This window comes from Amphiprion ocellaris, chromosome 19, assembly GCF_022539595.1.
Source record: "Amphiprion ocellaris isolate individual 3 ecotype Okinawa chromosome 19, ASM2253959v1, whole genome shotgun sequence".
Classification (NCBI taxonomy): Eukaryota; Metazoa; Chordata; class Actinopteri; family Pomacentridae; genus Amphiprion; species Amphiprion ocellaris.
The window spans coordinates 32,963,114-32,987,510 of record NC_072784.1 but is presented as its reverse complement, the minus strand read 5'-3'; the positions used below and the strand labels follow the sequence as shown (position 1 = coordinate 32,987,510).

Below are 24,397 nucleotides of genomic sequence, written 5' to 3'. Positions count from 1 at the left end.
AAAATCAGTACCTCAGACACACAGGTGAGATAATACACTAAAACCAGCAGCACTTCTGATTGGACATCTGGGTTCTGGTCCAATCAGGCGTCAGACCAGAGGAGCAGGTGGGACTGAAGGGACCAGTCAGAGGACAGGAGGAGAGAGAAGCAGCTTCCTCTCAGCCTGATGCCGTTTAAAGTCTTAAAACTCGGTTTAGTTTCTCTGATTCTGATCTTTACTTATAAGAATCAGTTATTAAGACTACAGTAGGATCCAAAAATACTAAAGAGAAATGAGCTGCATGAAGAAAGTCAGTTCAATGAAACGTCCTCAGCTCCACATATAGGCCTCAGTTGAACCTGCTGGTGGCGCTAGAGAGACGTTCTGGTCTCTAATATCTTCTGACTGCTGTTGTTTAGTTTTATTGTGATCCAATCATATATATTCTGAAATACTAAGCTCTGGTCTCTAAAGCACAAGAAGAACCTCTGATTTCCATCTGGTGCTGTCGGTTCCTGTTCTGCTTTATTGGTTCCTAATTGACCATTCTAAGGTAAAAGTCTATAGAGAATAAAATAATTACCCTCCTGATGGCTTTAGCACCTTTAATTTCACTTTTCATTGCACATGTGTTTGGGTGGAAGTTTAATTAAATCCAGTGTTTAACAGCAGGAAGGTTCTGGGATGTTCTCCATGTTCCTGGTGGTTCTTCTCAAATGGTCCAAACATGCAGCTGGTTAACCGGCTCTAGTGTCATAACTAGTCCTGTTCAGGTTAAACTGATCGTCTGCAGGAAGAAGCAGAAACAGGAAGTGATTTGATGGACGATAGTTTCATGTTTGGTTTATTTCATCTGCAGAAATTTTCTTGTGTGATTCTTCAATCCTTATCAGATGTTAGATGACAGCACTGATCTGAATCTGACTCACTTTGTTGTTTGTCTCTCTTTTGTTTCACATTGATCATTTTACAACCGAAAGCATCAGTTATGAGAAAGTTTCTTACAAACAGTAATCAATAAAGAGTTCCTTTACATCCACATGACCTCCCAGTCAGGGTTTAGGGTTTAGGGGGTATAATTGGGGTTAGTAAGGGTTTAGGGTTAGGATTTTAGGGCTAGGATTGCATTTAAGGCAAGGGTTTAGGGGGTGGGGGTACGGTTGGGGTTAGGGTATGGTTAGTAAGGGTTTTAGGGTTAGGGCTAGGGTTTAGGGGGTATGGCTGGGGTTAGTAAGGGTTTAGGGTTAGGGTTGGCTTTAGGGCAAGGGTTTGGGGGTGGGGGTATGGTTGGGGTTAGTAAAGGTTTAGAGTTTTAGGGTTAGGGTTGGATTTAGGGGGTGGGGATATGGTTGGGGTTAGGGTGCAGTTAGTAAGGGTTTTAGGGTTAGGGTTAGGGCTAGGGTTTAGGGGGATAGGGTTAGGGTAGCAGACTGTGGAGGTAGTTAATAGCTGTAATGTGATTACTGAGTTTGCGTCCATGTTAAAATCCGACCCGGTTACCTTCAGCTCCTATTCTCTGGACGAGTCGGTTCCAGTGAACGAATACTCGGCTTTGTGATGCATCATCAGCTTGTTGTTGACGAAGTAAAAACTGTCCGAATGCGTCTCAAACGGGTTTCTAATCATCTCCTCAACTGACGAGAACAAACAGCAAAGAGTCCAGCAGTAGTCACAATGAAACTCCAGACAATGACAAACTAAACTTTATTTTGGTTTGGTTCTTTTAAAGCTGGAGTTCTAGACTGAGACTTCTAAAGTCATATCTAGCTGATATGTGGAGGTTTTCAGCTCTCAGACAGAGCAGACAGCAGACCATGAGGAGACTTTAAGGACAGTTTAACGGTACCGATGTTTGAGTCCAGGTCCGGTAAGCAGTAGATGTGCTCGCAGGTGTTTCTGCTGTGTGGGATGCAGAATCCAATCTCAAAGTCAAAGGTTTTCAGCAGCAGGTTTCTGTAGAAATGCCTCTCGATGAGATGGAAGCGGCTCAGAGCTTTGCTGCCGACCGTGAACTCCAACCTGGGAGAAGATCACCTGATCAGCTCAGAGAGACTCACACTTCAACGTCCAGAACATGAAGTCCAAACATCAATCTGTCATCAATCCGTCCATCCTTCCATCCATCCATCCATCCGTCCGTCCGTCCGTCCATGCATTCATCCATCCATCATCCATCCATCCATCCATCCATCCATCCATCCATCCATCATTCACCCATCAACCATCCATCAACCATCCATCCATCATCCATTCATCCATCCTTTTTTTGTCTGCATTTGTTCTCATTGTTTAGCTCCACAAAAGAGGTGTCAACATTGTATGAGATTGATGCATATTTTAGTCTTGCAGCCAAATATTTTAATATTTAGTGCATGTGTGTGACCATCACCAGCCCTCCCTGAAAGCTAAGCAGACATTCTTTATTAGAATTCCCTATTATGAGCCAGGGAGGGCAGTGCTGGACAGGACGAACAGGACGAACAGGGATAGAAATTAACAGGCGGTGCTATTGCAATTAAAGATTGTAAGGTGGTGTGTTATTCCCAACTACTAACTGTCCATCAATAAAAATAAAAAAAAATTTTGAAAAAAGAAAAGAAAACCAAACCAACACAAAAGAAAAAGAGATTCAATAAATAAATAATTAAACAAACGGTACTGAGCACCATAATTGTGGATGTCTTGATGGTATAGAATAGAATAGGCCAGAAGAGGATACCAGTGAAGGAGAGAATGAGTTTAGGGTAGAGACTCTGGAGAGATTCTCAGCACATTCTGGTGGGTCCCATCATTCACTGAAATGGGACTCGGCAGTAGCTGGCGAGACCTGATCAAACAAGCAAGTGTGAAGAACCCCGAAGCCCAGAACAGCAATCACGGCAAGGCAGGGCCAAGCCAACAGGGCACCCCTCCCCCCGGGCCGTAGGAGCCACAGGGCGGCACCCCCAGAGAGCCACCGGGGCCACCGTGAACGACGCAAACCCGGAGAACAAGAGGGAGCAGCTACCGACACCCCCAGCGCACCAAGACCGACCCAGGCGGCCCGGGGCACGAGGACCCACCCGCCACCCAAACCCCAACCCCGCCCACCCCAGCCCCCACCGTACCCCCCACCCCACCACCCGACCCGCCCCCCCTCCCCCCCTCCCCCGAGGGGGCCAACGGCCCCACGCAGCCAGGAAGCCAGACAATGAAGTCCAAACATCAATCCGTCATCAATCCGTCCATCCTTCCATCCATCCGTCCGTCCGTCCATCCATCCATCCATCCATCATCATTCACCCATCAACCATCCATCAACCATCCATCCATCATCCATCCATCCATCCTGAATCTATATATATCTTGTAGTGCTGCTCTGCTTAAACTGAACCCTGAGAGAACCAAAGTAGAACCTTTTCTGTGAATATTAGAGTCACATTGGTCATCTTTATCCGGACTTTGTGTTTAACTGTGTTCGTCATCAAAGCTCCAGATGTCTTTAAAACATTTAAATAAACTGATGATTTCTTCTTTTACCAACTTGTTAGTGTGAAGTTAAAACCTTCATGGAAGTGTGGATAGGTGTGGAAAGCAAAGACATCATTTTATTTTATTAGTTTTTCTTAGAGTAAAGTCAGACTCACGTAGCTCCGATTTCTCTGAGGGTCAGAAACGCCGGAGAGAAGTGATACCGGATGAATCTGTTGGTTTCATGTTCTATGCTGTCCTGAATTTCTGGAAAAAATAAAGAGAAACTTTCAGAACAAATGTGGAAAAGATAAAAGAACAAAGTGATTCTTTGAAATGTTTAATATGCAGCTCTGGTCCGTGTCCAGTATTTAGTCAGTACCAGGACATGTTTTACGTTAGTTACAGATAATATTTAACCTGTTAACAGACTGAAATGAAACATTCCTGTTCAACAACAACCCTTAGATCCAGAGAGAACTCAGGAACATTTTCATCAAATCTTCTGTAGTCATTTATAGCTTCAGCAGAATCAACTCTACAGGTGTTCCTCAGACCTTCAACACATCAGAGACAGGTGAAAGGATCCTGCAGCAGAAGATTCAAGATGGCGCCGCTGTGTATGGCTCGCCGTCCACCCCTGCTGAGTTTGTTAATGATTCTCCTGGTTATACTGCTTGTCCCTCGAATTACTACGTCGCTGTTGATTTATGATCGCCTGTCACTGCTGACGATCCGAGACTCTGAATAATCTACCTGTCGTTGTCAGCAGTGGACATTCAAAGACACCTCCACCTGTCCTGACATCTGTACCACCGTACCTGTGGCGTCCTGAATGCGTGTTGTTTCGCAAAAAGAGAGACAGGAGACGCGGAAAGAGAGGAGGGATCTCTGTCAAATTCAGGGCTTACCTGGCTACCTGTTCTTTGGATTACCCTGGGCATCTCTGGAGTAGTTTGTTACGTCATCGTGCGGTTTACGACATCCAGCGCTCTCTGCAGTTTCGCTACCGGTGGCTGCGTCCTGCTAACCCCGCTGTTGGTCACCCGCTTCCGTGTTGCCGGCCTGTCAGAGTCCGGAGCCGGGGATTCACACGAGGGAATCTCCGCCCACTGCATCGTGCTGTCCTGCTGCCTGAGAGCCCCGTGGCCGTCCGTACAGAGCTGCTCAACGCACGATCGCTTGCAAATAAGACTTGTTGTGAATGACTTCATCTCCACGCACGATCTGGATTTTTGTTTCCTGACAGAGACTTGGCTGAAACCAGGTGATAACAGCACCTTCTCTGAGCTCCTCCCCCCCGGTTATTCCTATCTCAGCTCGCCACGGCTCTCTGGTCATGGTGGAGGCCTGGCCACTGTGTATAAACACACTCTTATCTGTCACCCAATGTCTCCAAAGCATTACACCAGCTTTGAGCTACAGTTATTTAGGTTTGAGCTGTCCTTCCCTGTACTATGTGCTGTTGTCTACCGACCACCAAAATCCAATAAGGATTTCATTCAGGAGTTTTCTGAATTCCTAGCTGAGTTCGTACCAGCATATGACTAGCTGCTGATTTGTGGAGACTTCAATATTCATGTTTGTTGTCCGTCCAGTCAATTTGCATCTGAATTTCTTGGTCTCCTAAGCTCTTTTGACCTGGTACAATCAGTAAATGGCCCCACACACCAGATGGTCACACTCTGGACCTTATGATCTCCTGTGGACTCTGTTACTCTCAGGGAAATATCCCAGACCTGCATCTCGGATCACCTCCCCATCCTGTTGGATTTCTTAGCTCCTGCACCTGCACCTAGACCTACTGCTTCAGCCCGTCAACGTCGGATCATCACCTCCTCCATGGCTGAGCAGTTTGCTACTGCTTTTATGAACAGCATCCTATACACAGAGGCTGGTATGGCCTCTACACCTCACTCAGATGATTTAATTTCCTTTTTTCACTCCACCTGCTCTGACATTTTGGACATTATTACACCTTTTAGGACTAAATCTGCTAAAGTCAGATCAGATCCCTGGCTCAATGAGACCACCCGAGCCCTCAGACAGTGCTGTAGGCAGGCAGAGCGCCGGTACAGGAAAGATAAACTTCTTGTGTCTCAGCAGATACTGAGGGAGAGTTGGGCTAACTATCAAAAGGCAGTGAAAGAGGCCAAAACTGGATATCTGTCTAACATAATCTCTACCAGCTCTAACAACCCCAGAGTGTTATTTAGCAAAATTCAGTCTGTAATCAGCCCCCCTGGAAGCGCTTTGATGAATGTGTCAGCATCTACATGTGAAAGGTTTTTACAACATTTTGTGGACAAGGTGGCTGCAGTCAGGATGGGCATTGACAGTAATGCTCATGGTGCTGATACATACATTCCTCCTGCACCCTCTGCTGTTTTTGATATGTTTGAACCTGTGTCCCTGTCTGCATTTTCTGAAGTGGTTCGGGGGTGAGACCCACTAACTGTCCCCTAGACATTATTCCAGCTAAACTGCTCAAACAGGTCTTTAATACAGTGGCCCCCTGTCTGCTTGCCCTGATAAATAGCTGCCTTAGTGCTGGATCTGTCCCTGCTGTCTTTAAACATGCCGTGGTCAGACCACTTCTTAAAAAAGCCAACCTTGATCCTGCTGTTTTATCTAATTTTAGACCGGTCTCTCATTTGCCGTTTTTATCTAAGGTTTTAGAAAGGATTGTTTTTATTCAGTTGCAACCTTTTCTGGAATCTAACAGTATTTTAGAAAATTTTCAGTCTGGTTTTAGAACGCGTCACAGCACAGAATCAGCTCTCCTTAAGGTGCACAATGACATTTTACAATCTCTGGACACTAAAAAGCCAGTACTCCTGGTGATGTTGGACCTTACAGCAGCTTTCGACACCGTGGACCACTCCATACTAATTTCTCGTTTAGCTCGTCATGTTGGTCTGCAGGGTTCTGTTCTCCAGTGGTTCAGCTCCTACCTGACAGACAGGACTTTCTCTGTGATGCTTGATGATCACTCATCTCTGCCTGCCTCGCTGTCATCCGGGGTGCCACAAGGGTCCATCCTTGGACCAGTTCTGTTTTCATTATATATGCTGCCGCTTGGAGCCATCATCGCTAAGCATAGCCTATCTTTCCACCTATATGCTTTTTTTTCCCCACCTATATGCTGATGACATCCAGCTCTATCTGCCTGTGCTCCCCAATGCTGCATCTGCTCTGGACTCTCTACATAGCTGCTTATCGGATATTAAACACTGGCTGGCCCAGAACTTTCTTCATCTGAACAAAAGTAAAACTGAATATATCCTCTTTGCCCCCTCCGATCTGCACCTCAACATACTGTCCGGTTCACCGCTGAGTTTCCCCGTCAGTAATACAGTAAAAAACCTTGGAGTCATTTTCAATAGCGAGTTGAGATTTGGCAGACAGATTGCTTCCGTTGTCAAGGCTAGCTTCTTCCAGCTACGTCTCCTCACCAAGGTGAAGTCCTTCCTTTCTAAGCATGACCTGGAGAAAGCCATACACGCTTTTATCAGTTCTCGTATCGATTATTGTAATGCTCTCTATTTTGGTGTCACACAATCTTCACTCCGTCGACTACAACTGGTTCAGAATGCAGCTGCCCGTCTGTTAACCCGCACATCCAGACACACTCACATCACCCCCATCCTCTCCACCCTCCATTGGCTCCCGGTCCATCATCGTATCGAGTTTAAAATTTTAACATTTGTTTTTAAAGCCCTTCATGGCCTAGCTCCTTTATATATATCGGAGCTTTTAACCATCCACCGCCCCAGTAGAGCCCTCCGGTCGTCCACGCAGATGGTGCTGGACGTGCCCAGGTCCTGATATAAGCAGTGGGATGATCGATGCTTTGCTGTAGCCGCCCCAAGACTCTGGAATGCACTCCCACTGGAGCTCCGCGTTATTACCAACCTGCAGCTTTTTAAGTCTAGATTGAAAACCTATTTATTTAGACGTGCTGTTGAATCTTAGGACTGTTTTATGGTTTTTATGGTTTTATGCTTTTCTTAGTTTTGTGTTTTTATGGGTTTTATGGTTTTATAGTAATCAAAAACTGCATTGTTTTGTTTATTATTCTGTCTGGAAAGCACTTTGGTCTTCTTCTATGTTGTTGGAAAGTGCTCTACAAATAAATTTTTGATTGATTGATTGATTGATTGATTGATTGATTCTCTGAGGATTACCGTTGTACTACATTCCAGCAGAAATATTACTAGTACTTAACATCCCAGCAGTAATACTATTAGTACTTTACATCCCAGCAGTAATACTACTAGTAGTACTAGTATTAATACTACTAGTACTTAACATCCCAGCAGTAATACTACTAGTAGTACTAGTATTAATACTACTAGTACTTTACATCCCAGCAGTAATACTACTAGCAGAACTAGTATTAATACTACTAGTACTGCTAGTACTACTGCTGGGATGTTGAACTTTACATCTTTTTGATGAATCAAGGTAAAAGTACCAGTTGGTTGGAGTTTTTTGATGTCCAGGATGACGGCTCCGCTGACCACATCTCTGATCTTGAAGCGAGAGAAGCTGACATTGTAGACGTTGTCCTCAGGTGAGCACAGGTAGTCTGTCACACAGCAACAGCACAGGAATGAAGTCTATCAGTGGAACTACAGCAGTAAATCTACATACTGAAGCTGGTGAAGCTGAAGGACTGTCATCTCTGGAGGCTTTTATGGGGATATCTTCAGGATTTAAAGTCAGGCTCAGCCAACATGAATAATATGCCGATTAATGTGACATTTAATGCAAACCAGACGCTTCTAACATCTTTATTTCTGCTTCCTGGTTCTTTCAGTAGGTGTCTCTAAATCCATTAATCCTGGCAGAAAGACTTTGACTTCTCCTCTAATATTCTGGTGGCTGTGAGGAGAGTTTGGTTTTATGGGAGCTGATTATTTATCTGTACATTTTGTTAAAACTACAGCAGACGGGTCAGAGTTCTACAGAACATAGAAAAACACAGCAGCTACTGACAGGACAGATAGTAAATATTAACACATATGACCAGATTTGACCAAATATTACCACATATTACCAAAGCGTGTCGAGCTCAGTGAGCACATTTTTCATTTCCCACCATGTTTGAAGTCCATCAACAGAATCAGGTTCAAACTAAACAGCAGCTTCTGTAACTCTATTAACACTGAAAGTGTTTCTGCCAGAGAATCTCCTTCTGAGAATCTCCTCGTACCAAAGCTCTGTGGAGGGTTTTCCAGGTGAGTTCAGGTGTGATGACATCGCCTGAAGCTTGTGGAGGCAGAAAGCATGAATTGATCCTAAAGGCTGACAGCAGATCTGGGACATTTAAGGACATGAAGATGATATTTTCATGGTTAAAACCTAACGTGTTTAATCAACGTGAGCTTTAATCCTCTGGAACTCCTTTCCAGTGTTGCAGCTCAATTCTTCATTAAAGCGTTTTAATCTTTGCTATTACTGTTAATCTAAAAATCTGCAGTTTATATGAAACGTGATTGAAGAGTTTTATAGTTGAAGTCTTCCATCTCAACCACCTCAAGCATGTAGCATGTAGCATGTAGTCAGCATGTATCTGGTATGTAAATGGATAGGGTTAGCATGTAGCATGTAGTCAGCATGTATCTGGTATGTAGATGTTAGGGTTAGCATGTAGCATGTAGTCAGCATGTATCTGGTATGTAAATGGCTAGGGTTAGCATGTAGCATGTAGTCAGCATGTATCTGGTATGTAGATGTTAAGATTAGCATGTAGCATGTAGTCAGCATGTATCTGGTATGTAAATGGATAGGGTTAGCATGTAGCATGTAGTCAGCATGTATCTGGTATGTAGATGTTAGGGTTAGCATGTAGCATGTAGTCAGCATGTATCTGGTATGTAAATGGCTAGGGTTAGCATGTAGCATGTAATCAGCATGTATCTGGTATGTAGATGTTAAGATTAGCATGTAGCATGTAGTCAGCATGTATCTGGTATGTAGATCACTAATGTGAGGAGGTATGTACCAGTAAACTGTACAGATGTGTCTAGTCACATCATGCTTCTTATTTCTATGTTCCAGACGACAGTAAACCGGTCTGAGACTCACCTTTAGTGTAGCTGTTCAGCTTTAGGACATGTTGTGGACGGACAGGTTCTCCAGGTCTCCATTCAGTAACCAGATCTTCTTCCTCTGCTTCACCTCCACCGGTTCCTCCTGAGATAAATCCATTCCAGTCCTCCAGACCTTCACCGACCAACATCTCCTCTTCCTGCTCTGCTCTGCTGTCCCAGGTTTCTGCCGGTTCCTCCTCCAGATTCTCCATCATGAAGCTCCAGGTTCAGTTTTTCAAGGTCTGTTTGCAAAGTGAGTCAAATAAAGCTGCAGAGGAAATAATCCACGGGTCGGCTGGTGTCTGGACTGATTATGTCAGTCTGGATTTGGTGATTAATCTGCTCTCATACAGCGTCACAGGATGGTCCAAGAACTAAGCAGTGCAGAAGGAAAATAATGGTTTTATACGTGGAGAGCCGAATAGTTCTTCTATTCATTAGGAAACACAGGAAAGGCACATTAGGAACAGAAGAACAACAGAGTTTTTAACAGATAAAAACCTGTGAAATCATTTCAGTATTTTTGACCAAATATAAAACTTTAATGCAACAATCAAACCTTTAATAAACATAAAGACCTCAGAACATTAGAGCTGATGTAAAGATGCTGCGGTCGGCCTCAAACCAACCGAAGACCTGATAAACCAAAGACCTGTCAAACCAAAGACCAAAGCTCTTCACTGAATAAAAACAGGATCTGACAGCTGCTTTAACAAAGTGCTAACAGTTTATTCCAGTGGATAAATGCTAAACTTCTCCAGTGGATAAATGTTAATTCTCTGGTCCAGTTTCTTCCTGTGGGCTTGGTAGTGAGAGGACATTCTTACCTCCAGGATAAAACCTCTGTCATCAGACTTTCCTTCAAACATCTCTGGAATCGTGCAGGTTGCTTCACTCCTGAAGTTCCTCGTTTGTTCTCATCTTTCTGACCATCTTGTAGCTGAAGCTCTGAGTTGCTGCATCCAGGTTCATGTGTTGATCCGGAGAAAGCTCAGACTCTTTACATCGTTGATTGTTCATTTCTGTCTGATCTAATCCTCTCGTTCTTTCATCTGTTCCTCTGATCATTCTGCTGCTTCTGTTTGTTCTCCAACAGTTCATCGGGTTTTATCTGAGTTCTTTGTGTTCCCCTTGTTAGTCTGGTTTCTGTTTTGTTTTACTTTGTCTTCACAGATTTTTATTAAACTTTCCTGTTCTACTTCATCTCTCTAACTTCCCAGACTCCAGTCCAAAGGAGACCAGATTTCATGGTTTCCCCTTGACTTCGTCTGACATGAACACTTCTGTTTCCTTCAGTCTGAGTAAATCAGCTTCATTTATTTTAAACATCTGCAAACCTCAGCGGAGCTCAGATCAGAAGCTCTTCACACTGATTCAGGAATCCTTCTCAGCCACAAAACCAAAGCAGCGAAGCTTTTTGACGTCTGTAGGGCAGAATTAATGCATCTGTACCCATATCACCATAGAAACAGTCTGATCACACATCAGTGTAGATTATTATCCCTCATATTCACAAACAATGAACTGGAACTGATCTCAGGATCTACATGTAGCTGTTAGAGAAATAAAGAATATGATAGAATGATATTATATTCGTTTATGTTCTTATATCTGTTACTGACATGTAGAATATGATAGAATAAGTTGCAATGCTCATTTTTAGCAGGTTTCATTTTAATTTGTTTGATGAGATGAAATCTAGAAGTTTACAAAGCAGAGATTTCTGTGAAACAACAGATTCCTCCTAAAAAGTGCTCAGAGTTTTACTAAAAAATGAGATGAAAGCAGCTCACTGTGAAGCTGGAGGAAAAGATCTGAACTGGTTCTATTTCTAACTAACAGCTGTGATTGGATGGATCCTCTGAAGTGTTTATTTCAGATCGTCTCGTTTATATCGTTGATTAAAACTGAAGGGATTCCAGCTAGAACCAGTGTTGTAGGAATAGCAGGACTACATGACATCCTGTTTCCATGCTTCTACTCTACTGGCTGGTCCTTCCTCCCCTCCGGCTCCCAGTCCTCCTCCTCCTCCTCCTCCTCCTCCTCCTCCTCCTCCTCCTCCTCCTCCTCCTCCTCCTCCTCCTCTTCGTCCTCCAGAGGGCTTCCTCTCATCGGAGCCCACAGCGGAGCCAGTCTGCCCTCAGCGGTGACGCCCATGGGTTGGATGATCTGCTCCCTGCAGCAGAGAAGCAGTGATTAAAGCAGGACTGAGCACCAGAGAGCCGTGATGTTTGCTGAGCTCTGACCGTGACAGCCGGTTGATCATGCTGATCAGGTATCGGGCCTCCTGCTCCTTCTCCTCCTCCGTCATCCCCTCCATCGGGTCCGGCTGCTCCGCCTCCACCCGACCCGTCACCAGGTTGATCCTGGCTCTGGCCTCCCGGTATTCCTCCGTGTCTGAGTCCGAGTCGCTGGAGTAGCGAGCAGCGTAGAGGCCGTCTCCTGAAGCCCGCCGGCCATTCAACAGGCCTCGAGCCGCCAGCAACCCGGCAGCATTTCCATAACCCGTATATTTAACGAACCGGCTGACTGTGGAGGTACAGGACAGATTCATCACCTCTGATCTCACTGAGAAGAGTCTAAAACGCTGCTATGACCAGGACAGGCTCTAATTTGGGAGGACAGGAACTAGAAATTGTCCCTGAATTCAAATATCTTGTTGTGACTCTTGACTCCACCCTGTGTTTCAAGAGTCACATTAAAAGAATATCTAATACAGTGAAATTCAACATGAACAATTTTAGACAAATTAGACCTTTCATAACACTTGGTGCTGCTGACATGTTTCTAATTCCATGATATTATCACACATTGAATACTGCAGACCATGTTGGTGGCTGACAGGTGTAAATACATGATACATCGCTTTTTAAAAAATCATTAAAAGAATTCCACAGAAAACCAATGTCATATCATGTCTGTAATATCTTAGAGAAGCACAACCTATTGAGCTTTGAGAATTTAAAATTTTAAATGTGCTTGTTTGATCTACAAGATGTTCCATGGACTCCCCCGCCCCCCATGTCTGACTTCATGAAAAGAAGGACTCATAGCGGTTTGAGGACCAGGACCTCCAGGGGACTAGGACGTCCCACACACAAAAACAGCCTTTGGACAAAACGTTCTTTCTGTGAAGCCAGCAAGATCTGGAACAGTCTTCCACTCTCCATTAGGGAGCGTCCCACGTTAGCAACTTTCAAATCTCACCTTAAACAGTGGATGAAAGTGAACCAATGCTGTAACCACTGACCTATAACTTCTTTGTGTACACTTTGTAATGTCCTTTTATTGCGATCTACTGACCTTTTATTGTGAACTATTGCCTTTTTATTGTGAACTGTTGTCTTTTTATTTTGACCTATTGCCTTTTTATTGTGAACTATTGCCTTTTTATTGTGACCTATTGTCTTTTTATTTTGACCTATTGTCTTTTTATTGTGAACTATTGTCTTTTTATTGTGAACTATTGCCTTTTTATTGTGACCTATTGTCTTTTTATTGTGACCTATTGTCTTTTTATTTTGACCTATTGCCTTTTTATTGTGAACTATTGTCTTTTTATTTTGACCTATTGCCTTTTTATTGTGAACTGTTGTCTTTTTATTGTGAACTATTGCCTTTTTATTGTGAACTATTGTCTTTTTATTCTGACCTATTGCCTTTTTATTGTGAACTATTGTCTTTTTATTGTGACCTATTGTCTTTTTATTGTGACCTATTGTCTTTTTATTTTGACCTATTGCCTTTTTATTGTGAACTATTGTCTTTTTATTTTGACCTATTACCTTTTTATTGTGAACTATTGTCTTTTTATTGTGAACTATTGCCTTTTTATTGTGAACTATTGTCTTTTTATTCTGACCTATTGCCTTTTTATTGTGAACTATTGTCTTTTTATTGTGACCTATTGCCTTTTTACTGTGAACTATTGTCTTTTTATTTTGACCTATTGCCTTTTATTGTCAACTATTGTCTTTTTATTGTGACCTATTTTCCTATGTTTTATTGTATGTTTCACTGTTATGTTTTCTTTTTGCAATGTGCTTTTATTGTGACTTATTGTTTTATGTATCATTGATATGTCGTATTTTTTCTTGGGGACTGCGGATGTAAATTAGCATTGTGCTATAATCCGCCATATTTACACTCATTGCTGAATAAATGGGCATTCATTAATGTGCACGGTCCCTACCAAACAAACAAATAAATAAATAATCAATCAGCTGATCAGATGTTCTGTTCCAGCCGGTCCATTAAACTGATCAGGAATAAACACTGCTGCAGGTTATCAGGAGGAACTGGGTTTCAGCCAAACATTCAGTCTGTGTTCATTGCCTCTGTTTAAAACTAACGTGTTCAGAGTTTCACCTGTCAGACAGAACCATCAGCAGGTCTTAGAATCATCCATCATCAGTAGGACTTAAAATCATCAATCATCAGCAGGTCTTAGAATCATCTATCATCAGTTGGACTTAGAATCATCCATCATCAGTAGGACTTAGAATCATCTATCATCAGTAGCACTTAGAATCATCCATCATCAGTAGGACTTAGAATCATCTATCATCGGTAGGACTTAGAATCATCTATCATCAGTTGGACTTAGAATCATCCATCATCAGTAGGACTTAGAATCATCTATCATCGGTAGGACTGAGAATCATCTATCATCAGTTGGACTTAGAATCATCCATCATCAGTAGGACTTAGAATCATCTATCATCAGTAGGACTTAGAATCATCCATCATCAGTTGGACTTAGAATCATCTATCATCGGTAGGACTTAGAATCATCCATCATCAGTTGGACTTAGAATCATCCATCATCAGTAGGACTTAGAATCATCTATCATCGGTAGGACTTAGAATCATCTATCATCAGTAAGACTTAGAATCATCTATCATCGGTAGGACTTAGAATCATCCATCATCAGTTGGACTTAGAATCATCCATCATCAGTAGGACTTAGAATCATCCATCATCAGTAGGACTTAGAATCATCTATCATCGGTAGGACTTAGAATCATCTATCCTCAGCAGGACCTAGAATCATCCATCATCAGCTGCACTGATTATAAACCTTTTGTTCTCAAGGACAGAGCTGGTCTGAATCGTACCGTTCTCTTTGCACAGAACAAACAGCAGCTCAGCAGCACAATGCTTCACATCTGTATCCACGTGGGTCATGAGTCGGACCAGCTGTCCTCTCAGAGAACCGTCCTGCTCAGGTCGGACGCCAACGTCCCTCAGAGGAGGTAAGATCTGGGAGGTGAGAAGAACCCTTTAGTCTGAAGATCAGGGGTTCTAACCCTAACCCTCACTGAGGTCATCTGCTGCTGACAGCATCTACTGAGAGCTGGATTCTGGTTCAACACTGGAACTGATCTCAGAACAGCATCACAGAAGATCAGGTCCAGGTTCTGATTCACAGCTGAGTTTGGAAAAATCACCAAAATGTTGAAGAACTTTCATCATGACATTAATGGAAACGCTGTGTGAGACCTTAAATCCTGTCAGCAGACGGCCAGAGGAGGTTCCAGAGACACTCAGATATTAAACGTGAGGAGATGTTTCACCTTCTGCCGTAAAAAGTGGCGCGTCTCCCGGTGAACTCGAGAACTTTCAGTCAGCAGGGTCAGGACAGGAATCAGTTTCTCCTTCAGCTTCTGACCCTGAGGACAGAAAAACATTACAGGTAAATATTAAATATATTATTTAACTTAGTAATTACATATTATTCAGATATTATTATTATATTAAGGCAATTCATACTCATTCCAGAACTGAAGAAGGTTTAAAGACCAAACATGTGACATCTCTCAGTGACAAAGATTAGATTCTATCCAGACTGATCATCATCACTGTCAGCAAACCAACCAGCAGCTTAAATATAGAATAAACTATCAGCCTTAATAAATATAGAATAAACCATCAGCCTTAATAAATATAGAATAAACCATCAGCCTTAATAAATATAGAATAAACTATCAGCCTTAATAAATACAGAATAAACCATCAGCCTTAATAAATACAGAACAAATTGAACCAAAAGAGAAAAATTCAGCTGCTTATTTTCCAGGAGTTCAGGACATATTTACCAGACAGACAGGACTGTTTCTGTATGTCCTGTTTGTTCCAAATCATGAAGGAGACCAGAAGTTACTTTAACACATTAAAACCTGAACCAGTAAACTATCAGCTGTCCTTCCTTCCAGTCTTTCTGAAGATCTAACAACATCCTGTGGTACCAGGACAGAAGCAGGAAAAATCATTTAAACGAGGAGAAAACCCCAGAAACAGCTGGAGTCCTGCAGGAATTAAAGCCTCAGCATCACCAGGACAGGTTCTGGTTGTTCTACTGCAGAGGAGAAGGATGATGTTCAGGAGCATCAGGAGCAGATGGAGGAGATCCGTCATGTTTTATTCATCAGCTGATAGAGGAAGGATTTTATTCAGTGGTTTGATGAAGCAGCTGGTTCTGGTCAAGTTTAATCACCCACCCTGGTCAGCCGGTGGTCCATAAACAGCAGCAGTGAGTGGACACAGTCCATGTTGACTCCCCCCCACTGGTGAGATGTCTGCTCGGGCCGGACGGACAGCAGGACGTCCAGACAGGTGAGAGGCAGTGCTGACAGCAGGTTGATGGTGTGTCTGAGGGCCACAAAGCATCATCATGTTAGAAGCTCGTCCAGATAAACCTCCTCCTGTTTCATGTAATTCACAGAGCTTCACAGAGCTTCATAGAGCTTCATAGAACTTCACAGAGCTTCATAGAGCTTCATAGAACTTCATAGAGCTTCATAGTTTCATAGAGCTTCATAGACCTTCATACAGCTTCACAGAGCTTCACAGAACTTCATAGTTTCATGGAGCTTCATAGACCTTCATAAAGCTTAACAGAGCTTCATAGAACTTCATAGTTTCATAGAGCTTCATAGTTTCATAGAGCTTCACAGACCTTCCTAAAGCTTCACAGAGCTTCATAGAACTTCATAGTTTCATAGAGCTTTATAGACCTTCATAAAGCTTCACAGAGCTTCATAAATATTCATAAATATCCATAGAGCTTCATAAATATTCATAGAGCTTCATAGAGCTTCATAAATATTCATAGAGCTTCATAGTTTCATAGAGCTTCATAGTTTCATAGTTTCATAGTGCTTCATAGACCTTCATAAAGCTTCATAGAGCTTCATAGAACTTCATAGTTTCATAGAGCTTCATAGTTTCATAGTTTCATAGTGCTTCATAGACCTTCATAAAGCTTCATAGAGCTTCATAGAACTTCATAGTTTCATAGAGCTTCATAGACCTTCATAAAGGTTCACAGAGCTTCATAGAACTTCATAGTTTCATAGAGCTTCATAGTTTCATAGAGCTTCGTAGACTTTCATAAAGCTTCACAGAGCTTCACAGAGCTTCATAAATATTCATAAAGCTTCATAGAGCTTCATAAAGATTCATAGAGCTTCATAAAGTTTCATAGAACATCATGGAGCTTCATAAATATTCATAGAGCTTCATAGAGCAGTCTGACCTTTGGAGCTCCTCCTTCACATCGTCTCCTTCACAGGACAGCAGCAGGCAGTGACGGAGAACAGCAGCCAGGTGGCGATAGAGAGCAGCTTCCTCCTGAGAAACACAAAGCTGCTTTACATTCTATACTATACTGTTCTATGCTATACTGTACTGTACTAGAATAGAATAGAATAGAATAGAATAGAATAGAATAGAATAGAATAGAATAGAATAGAATAGAATACACTGTACTAAACTATATTCTAATATAACAATAATAATAATAGTAATAAAACACAGACTGTTAAAGGTGTAGTGGATGAAAGATGTGAGCAGACATGGAGAGTTTAAATCAGTTCTGAGCTGCGGAATGTGGAGGAAGAGCTGGAAAACTAAAAGCTCCACAGAACAGATCCTCATGGACATCAGGAGAGCTCTGGGTATTATGGGATGTCCTGTGGTTTCCTCTGTTAAATCCTGAGTGAAGCAGGTACCTCAGGTATCAGCTTGATGTTCTACCTGCTGTGGAGGTGTAGAGTTTGGCTGATCAGTGATGGACCAGAGCACCAGCAGGTTGTTCATCTGAGGACATTGGAGGACTTTCCCCTCCAGGTCTGACTAACAGTAAGGTCCTGAAGACAACCAACCAGGATGAGTTGTTCTGCTCTCACAGCTGGTAGGAGTCAGGAGGTTCTGAGATGCCATGAATGTCTCCTTAGAACCTCCTAGAATCCATTAATGTCTCCTATGAGGAGACCTAAATCTGTCCTTGAAGCTCCTCAGATCTCCCAGCAGGAGCCTGGAGGTGGACCAGTGGGTTCTGGATATGTTCACACATTAGTGAGTCCTACTGATGTCCAGGAGAACCACAGCTACAGATGAAATATCAGGAATTAAACATAGTGAAGTTCTCCTGAAGAACCCTAAACCACCTGATAGGTTCTGATGTTCTCACCTCGTCTGGTTCCTGCCTGTGGAACGTTTGGGCAATGTTGAACAGGGTTTTGAGGATCTCGATGACTTCCTGGGACGTTTTCTTGGAGACGGGAGGAAGTGAGACGTCGGTCAGAACCTCGTATCGGTCAGCAAACCTGACAGCCAGGAGGCGCTCTAGAGCTCTGGTCAGCACCAGCACACCTCGATCCTGCAGGGGGCAGCGTTACCGAGACAATGATGGTTCTAATTATTAGAACATCTCATAATTACTGTCATTATTAGAATATCTGGTGATTATTCTAGTTATTCTAATATACCGTGATTATTCTGATTATTCTAGTGCTAATTATTGTTGTAATTATTCTAATATATAATGATTAGTCTAATTATTCTAATATATAGGGACTATTTAGATATATTTAGAATCATTTTTTTGTTTTTGTTTTTTATCAGTCCAATGGCAAGCTTTTTGCATTGAAATTTCAGTCATAATGTGCACCAACTAGTGTATGTTCTGGTTGACAGTAAAGTGGCTATTCTATTCTATTCTATTCTATTCTATTCTATTCTATTCTATTCTATTCTATTCTATTCTATTCTATTCTATTCTATTCTATTCTATTCTAATTATTCTGATGTTGTAATGCTAATGCTAATGGGATCAGAGGCAGCGCTACTACTGTCAGGTCTCTACAGAGTGAAGTAACTTCAGCTCTATGGTCAAATTAGAGGAAAATATGGAGACTTTGGTCTAATTTAGTGACTTCCTGAGATTCATTTGGGTTGAGCTGCAGATAATAATTACTTCCTGTCCTACCTGGTTGAGCTCCAGGTAATAATTACTTCCTGTCCTACCTGGTTGAGCTCCAGATAATAGTTACTTCCTGTCCTACCTGGTTGAGTTTCAGGTAATAATTACTTCCTGTCCTACCTGGTTGAGCTGCATCCTGAGCTCTGGCCTCAGTGCCGTCAGAAGGAAGAGGAGTCTCAGCCGGTAAAACTGTCCACCAGGCGGCTCGCTGCTGCAGATCTCCTGCTTCAGGTTCTCCCACAAACCCTGCAGAAGCCTTCAAGGAACAGCAATAGATGTTACAGACCAGGATTCTAACATCAGTGGACACTTGGAGGTAAACTTTGATGCGTGCAGTTAATGGAGAATATTCTGAACTATGAGGAAAGGAATGATTCTAGGACATTTAAACTCTGCTTATTTTATCAAGAGTTTACTGGTGAACTGCAATAAACTGAAACTGGTTCAGCTGTTTGAGTCCAGCCCTGGTGGTGTCTGCCGAGGTTAGGGTCAAAGTTAGGGTTAAGGTTAGAGAGGTTCAGTAGCTGTGAGACTTCAGGATTGGGGTTAGAGTTAAGGTCAGAGTTAGGGTTAAGGTTAAGGTTAACGTTAGGGTTAGGGTTGGGTTAGGGTTAGGATTTGGGTTTGGGTTGGCTAAAAGGCTCATCAGCTGAGTTTTCTTCTGGTTGTCATCTTCCAGCCACCTGAGGGCGCTGGCTCTCTCCTGAGCTTGAGAGCTGTTGTAGACAACGTTACACAGGATTTTGATGGCCTCCTTCCTGGACACCTCCCAGTCCTCCTCTGGCTCCTCGCTGCTTCCCGTCCAGGAATCCTTCTTTCCTCGGAGCAGCACCACCGGACCTCCTCCACAGCGATGGATGGAGCCGCTGGAGGCAGAAATCTCGACAGGAGCATCCATCCAGCCGCTCGCTGCTCCTCTAGCCGACCAGTCTTCAGCTCCTCCCTGCAGGCCGATGCCTCCCAGCTGAGCCAGGATGAAGAGGGCCTCGTCAGAGACCAGGGGCCCCAGGGCCCTCCGATCCCGGGACAGGATCCGCAGAGTGTGAAGGCAAACCTGTAAAACTGCGGGCTGGAGCTGATTACTGATGAAGCTCAGCAGCGCCGCAGCCAGACGCTGCAGAAGAATGAAGAGGGAGAAGTTAGAGAGGAGGAGACTGAGAAGGTCCAGATGGAGGAGAAAGGAACTAAACTCCAGAATAAAACACCGGAGAACACCACAGATCTAACGGACTGGACCTGGATCAGGTTTACCTGCCGCAGGACCAGGTCAGGTTGGTCGTTTTCTGAGTCGGAATCAGAACCAGAGTCTGGATCATAATCCCTCACTTTGTTCTTCCTGAACTGTCGACAGAAACAAGGAGGGTTAGAACGAAGACCTGAAGAACATCAGAGAACATCACTTCATGGAGCAGAGAAATGTTTAAACATTTCACATGATCATAGTTAATATAAAACTATTTAACATCATCATAGTTATTATAGATGATTAAACACTGTCATGGTTTTATGTATTGTATTTATGATGAAAGACAACTTAAAGAAATAGTATATTTTTTAGGCTTTAATTCAGAACTAGAACTTTACTTTTATGCATTATTTCATATAATGCAAGCATTGAATTAATCAGTAGAATTATTTTCTGTTCCTGAGTCATGAAGAGTCCAAGCAGCTTTGAAAGATTCGCGTCTGTCTGGAAACTGGAGTGATTCAGATGAATAAATCCTCTTGAAGTGTGAACTCAGCAGCTTCTGGTTATTTACCTCCAATATTTATTAATATAAAACTATTTAACACCACAATAATATTTATATACAGTTATTTACTTCCATTATTATAAACTATTTAACACTATAATAATATTCATACAGTTATTTACTTCCATTATTATAAACTATTTAACACTATAATAATATTTAATATAGTTATTTACTTCCATTATTATAAACTATTTAACACTATAATAATATTTATATATAGTTATTCACTTCCATTATTATAAACTATTTAACGGTATAATAATTATTATTTATAGTTATTTATTTCCAATATTATAAACCATTTAACACTATGATAATATTTATATATAATTCTTTACTTCCATTGTTTATTAATATAAAACTATTTAACACTACAATAATATTTATATATAGTTATCGATTTCCAATATTATAAACTATTTATCACTATAATAATATTTATTCATAGTTCTTTACCTTCATTATTATTTATAATCATAAAATTATTAAACATTATAATAATATTTATTCATAGTACTTTACCTTCATTATTATTTATAATCATAAAATTATTAAACATTATAATAATATTTATTTATAGTTCTTTACCTCCTCCAGCTGTTGCTGCTGCAGATGGTTCATCCAGAAACAGCAGCAGAGATTCAGGAGGAACATCAGCAGAAACACAGAACAGTTTAGAACATCCACAGAACTCATCTGGTTCCTAATGGGATTCATTCAGAACTAAACATGATTAATTATGTTAATTAATTATCAGGATTTATTCAGGACTAAACATGATTAATTATGTTAATTAATTATCAGGATTCATTCAGGACTTAACATGATTATTTATGTTAATTATCAGGAAACATTCAGGACTAAACATCATTAATTATGTTAATTATCAGGAAACATTCAGCGACCAGAAACTCCGAACAGCTGCTTTAGAGACCAGAATAAATATGAATTTATTTTAAAAAACACTAAAGAAATGTCAGAAATGTGTTCACTACTTCCTGTCTGTTAGCAGAACTTTAACGTTCTTTTATTGATTACATGATTATTGAGAGATCGATCAATAGTCTGAAGGAGACACATAAACAGATGGGCTATGTTAGGGCTAGTGATGCTAATGCTAATGCTAAGCTATGAACAGATGGTATTAATGAAGCACTATTACTGGCTGCTAATGCTAATGCTAAGATATGAACAGATGCTGCAGTGTAATAAATAACCTCTGTAAGGCCTCTCAGTGTTCTATAAATGCTTTAGACTTCCAGCATGAGAAAAGAACTGCATTAATTTGGAACTAAAAGTGAGAAACAGTGGAACAGGATGTGATTCAGAAACGTTAGGACGGAGGATAATAATAAAGTTCAGAGCAGCTGGAAGGTTCGACTGAGACTCACTGACAAGCCGATTACCTCAGAGAAGATTAGACGATCATTATAGGATCATTACATAATCATTACATAAACATGTTTCTCAGATGTCTTTAGCTTCAGATGAATTAATGGAGGAGTTTAGCATAAAAACAGCAGAAGAAAAACAGACACATCTGGAGGTAAAATGTCAGATCTTTAGGGTACTGACCTTCTTCCTGTCCTGTTCTTTAGTGTTGAAGAAGAAACTTTCTGCATTCTGGAGGATGGAGGACAAACCAGGTCAACATTTAATTACTGGACAATAAGAAGGCTGAGGATCAAACATCTGGAATGAAAGAACCAACAGAATGTTTCATCATGTCGTAGTGATAACAGCAGAGATACTCCAGTGGTGACAGTAGATACTCTAATATCTGGTAGAGGATCTCTAACTGCAGCAGCTCTCAGTAAAGGTTCTACGTCTGAGCTCAGGAGAGTCGGAACAACCAAAGTTCCTCAACGCAGAACCTCAGAGAACCAAAGTGAATCCAGCTGTGATCAATAAACTGTGATTCCAACCAAACATGGTTCTACAACGAGCTGTGGACAGCAGAACTTTCTGGACTGAGTCCATCTACATCATGGTGAAGAACCATCAGAGAACTTGAAGGATCTGATGGAGAGTCTTCACAGAGATAAAAACCATCAGTGAAGCAGTCGCATCAATATTTAACCTCATTTCCACCATCTTGTTCTAAAACAAATGTTCAGATACAGCTGTTATATCTGGAAATCAGAGCTTCTGAGATGGAGGAACGTTCCATAAAGTCCTCCTCTGCGGGTGACTTCACAGAATGAGAACACCAGATTACTGTTTGGAACCAAACGTCCAGAGGAACGTTTGCTACAGAACATGAACAGAACCCTGATGGATCTTGGAGAAGATAGTTTAGGGTAGATAGATGAAGACAACTGAGAACACCACCAGAGAACCATTAAAGAACAACATCACAGCAGAGCTTCTCCACTAGAACCAAGAGGAACCAGGACCTGAACAGAGTCCTGAAGCCAACAGAACCTTTGTGGGATTTTCCAGAGAAAGGTGGAACTACAGAACCCTCCAGAAAACACCTTAGAACTAAAGTAACTACTGTCAGTTCACAACTTCTGGAACCATCTCGAGTTCTTCTTATCACTGGACAGAACCTGAAGGAACCTCAGTCTGGGCTGTAGAAGGTCCTGTTCCTGGTTGTTAAAATATGATCATTAATGACTGATCTGGTTCTGTTGCTTCTGTTCCTGCTGATAAAGTTTGTTTGAACGCTGTGAGCTGGAGGAGCTTCAGTGGAGAACCGGAGACAGAACCTCGTTAAGTCAGTCAACTGACTGCCGTGTCCATGGTAACGGCAGGTGGACAAGAGGAGACGGAACCTCGTTAACTTATCCAACTGACTGCTGTCTCCATGGTAACGGCAGGTGCAGTAAAGCAGACCTGGGTGTTGTAGTCGTCCAGGAGCAGCTGCACGGCATCCTGGTTTCCTTGGAGAACGTTCTCAATGATCTGCTCCATGTCCAGCACCATGTCTGGACCAGAAGATCCCAGAGAAGAGGAAGGAAGGAAATGACATCGTTTGGAGGATTATTCTGTATTTATCTACTAAAGATAAATGAAATAATAATGATTAAATCAGAATTATATTTATATTATCTTAGAAAAAGAAATCAAACATATTTGACAAAGTTTCCTGTTTTTATCTTCATATGAGCTGAATTACTGGATTAAAAGAGAATTAAAATATCTGACTTTATAACTTTATAACTGTCATTAATTATTAACCAGCTTCATTAACAGCATTTTAACTGATCCATAATTCAGATTTCACTCACCTGTAGTCAGGAAGGGAAAACTCTCCAGCAGCTTCTGCTTCTGCTCAGCAATGAAATAAACCTCAGTAATCCGTCTGTAGTCCTCTCCTCCTCCCTAAGCTCTGGAATTACTGCTATGTTCACCTGCAACAGCTGGAGAACGTCCGACTCCTGCAGGGTTCCACCTCCAGTATACATCTAATAATAATAATAATAATAATAATAATAATAATAATAATAATAATCTATTATTATTATTATTGTTGTTGTATATCAATTATTATTATATATCCATTATTATCTCTGCCATCAGTACACATCGGTTGATTTCTAAGGTGTCGCTTGTTTGACATTTGGAGAAACTTAGATTTCTGGAACCATCTTTGGATTCTACCAGATTCTATATGAGATAATTGTCACAACAAAACAATGAAAAGAACCTTTAAAAAAAAAAAAAACTAAATAGAACTAAATAAACCTTCCTGCTGCCTCTTAAACTGGTTTTAATAGGAATTCTGTTATTGATCCATTCAGCAGGTTGGATCATAAATATGATTCTGTTATTGTGGGATGGAATTATTATTAACATTATTATTATTATTTTATTTTAACAACAACAATCATAATAATAT

The 24,397-nt window shown here is 41.5% G+C and overlaps 2 protein-coding genes across 4 annotated transcripts; both read right to left on the bottom strand.

Moving 5' to 3' along the window:
* Positions 1 to 572: 572 nt before the first annotated feature.
* On the bottom strand, positions 573 to 11,028 carry unc119.2 (unc-119 lipid binding chaperone B homolog 2). 2 transcript variants are annotated; one of them, XM_023269014.3, is made up of 7 exons: positions 10,358 to 11,028; positions 9,526 to 9,904; positions 7,910 to 8,023; positions 3,609 to 3,699; positions 1,829 to 2,001; positions 1,483 to 1,616; positions 573 to 769 (listed from the first exon to the last, which is right to left on the bottom strand). In XM_023269014.3, exons 2-6 carry the CDS (start codon positions 9,743 to 9,745, stop codon positions 1,492 to 1,494), a joined length of 723 nt encoding a protein of 240 aa, XP_023124782.2. In that variant the 5' UTR covers positions 9,746 to 9,904; positions 10,358 to 11,028; the 3' UTR covers positions 573 to 769; positions 1,483 to 1,491. The 2 variants fall into 2 exon arrangements, with proteins under 2 accessions (XP_023124782.2, XP_023124783.2); XM_023269015.3 differs by lacking the exon at positions 1,483 to 1,616.
* A 155-nt stretch (positions 11,029 to 11,183) lies between these two features.
* On the bottom strand, positions 11,184 to 23,849 carry si:ch211-195b15.7 (synembryn-A). 2 transcript variants are annotated; one of them, XM_023269016.3, is made up of 14 exons: positions 23,787 to 23,849; positions 23,392 to 23,483; positions 22,129 to 22,176; positions 21,142 to 21,159; positions 20,048 to 20,137; positions 19,480 to 19,910; positions 18,917 to 19,052; positions 18,005 to 18,193; positions 17,069 to 17,163; positions 16,032 to 16,182; positions 15,108 to 15,203; positions 14,649 to 14,793; positions 11,777 to 12,059; positions 11,184 to 11,706 (listed from the first exon to the last, which is right to left on the bottom strand). In XM_023269016.3, the coding sequence occupies exons 2-14, from the start codon at positions 23,479 to 23,481 to the stop codon at positions 11,508 to 11,510; spliced, it is 1,971 nt and encodes a 656-aa protein (XP_023124784.2). In that variant the 5' UTR covers positions 23,482 to 23,483; positions 23,787 to 23,849; the 3' UTR covers positions 11,184 to 11,507. The 2 variants fall into 2 exon arrangements, with proteins under 2 accessions (XP_023124784.2, XP_054861309.1); XM_055005334.1 differs by having other exon boundaries at positions 23,392 to 23,556; positions 23,787 to 23,825.
* Positions 23,850 to 24,397: the final 548 nt, after the last annotated feature.

Coding starts and splice junctions, on each gene's coding strand:
- unc119.2 (XM_023269014.3), bottom strand. CDS start 9,745: ATGATGGAGAATCTGGAGGAGGAACCGGCAGAAACCTGGGACAGCAGA. Junction 8,024..9,525: donor GCTGAACAGCTACACTAAAG/GTGAGTCTCAGA, acceptor GCTGTGTGACAG/ACTACCTGTGCTCACCTGAG. Junction 1,617..1,828: donor GGACCTGGACTCAAACATCG/GTACCGTTAAAC, acceptor TGTTCTCGTCAG/TTGAGGAGATGATTAGAAAC.
- si:ch211-195b15.7 (XM_023269016.3), bottom strand. CDS start 23,481: ATGGTGCTGGACATGGAGCAGATCATTGAGAACGTTCTCCAAGGAAAC. Junction 17,164..18,004: donor ACAGGCAGGAACCAGACGAG/GTGAGAACATCA, acceptor TGTGTTTCTCAG/GAGGAAGCTGCTCTCTATCG. Junction 12,060..14,648: donor TGTTCTGTGCAAAGAGAACG/GTACGATTCAGA, acceptor GTACCTCCACAG/TCAGCCGGTTCGTTAAATAT.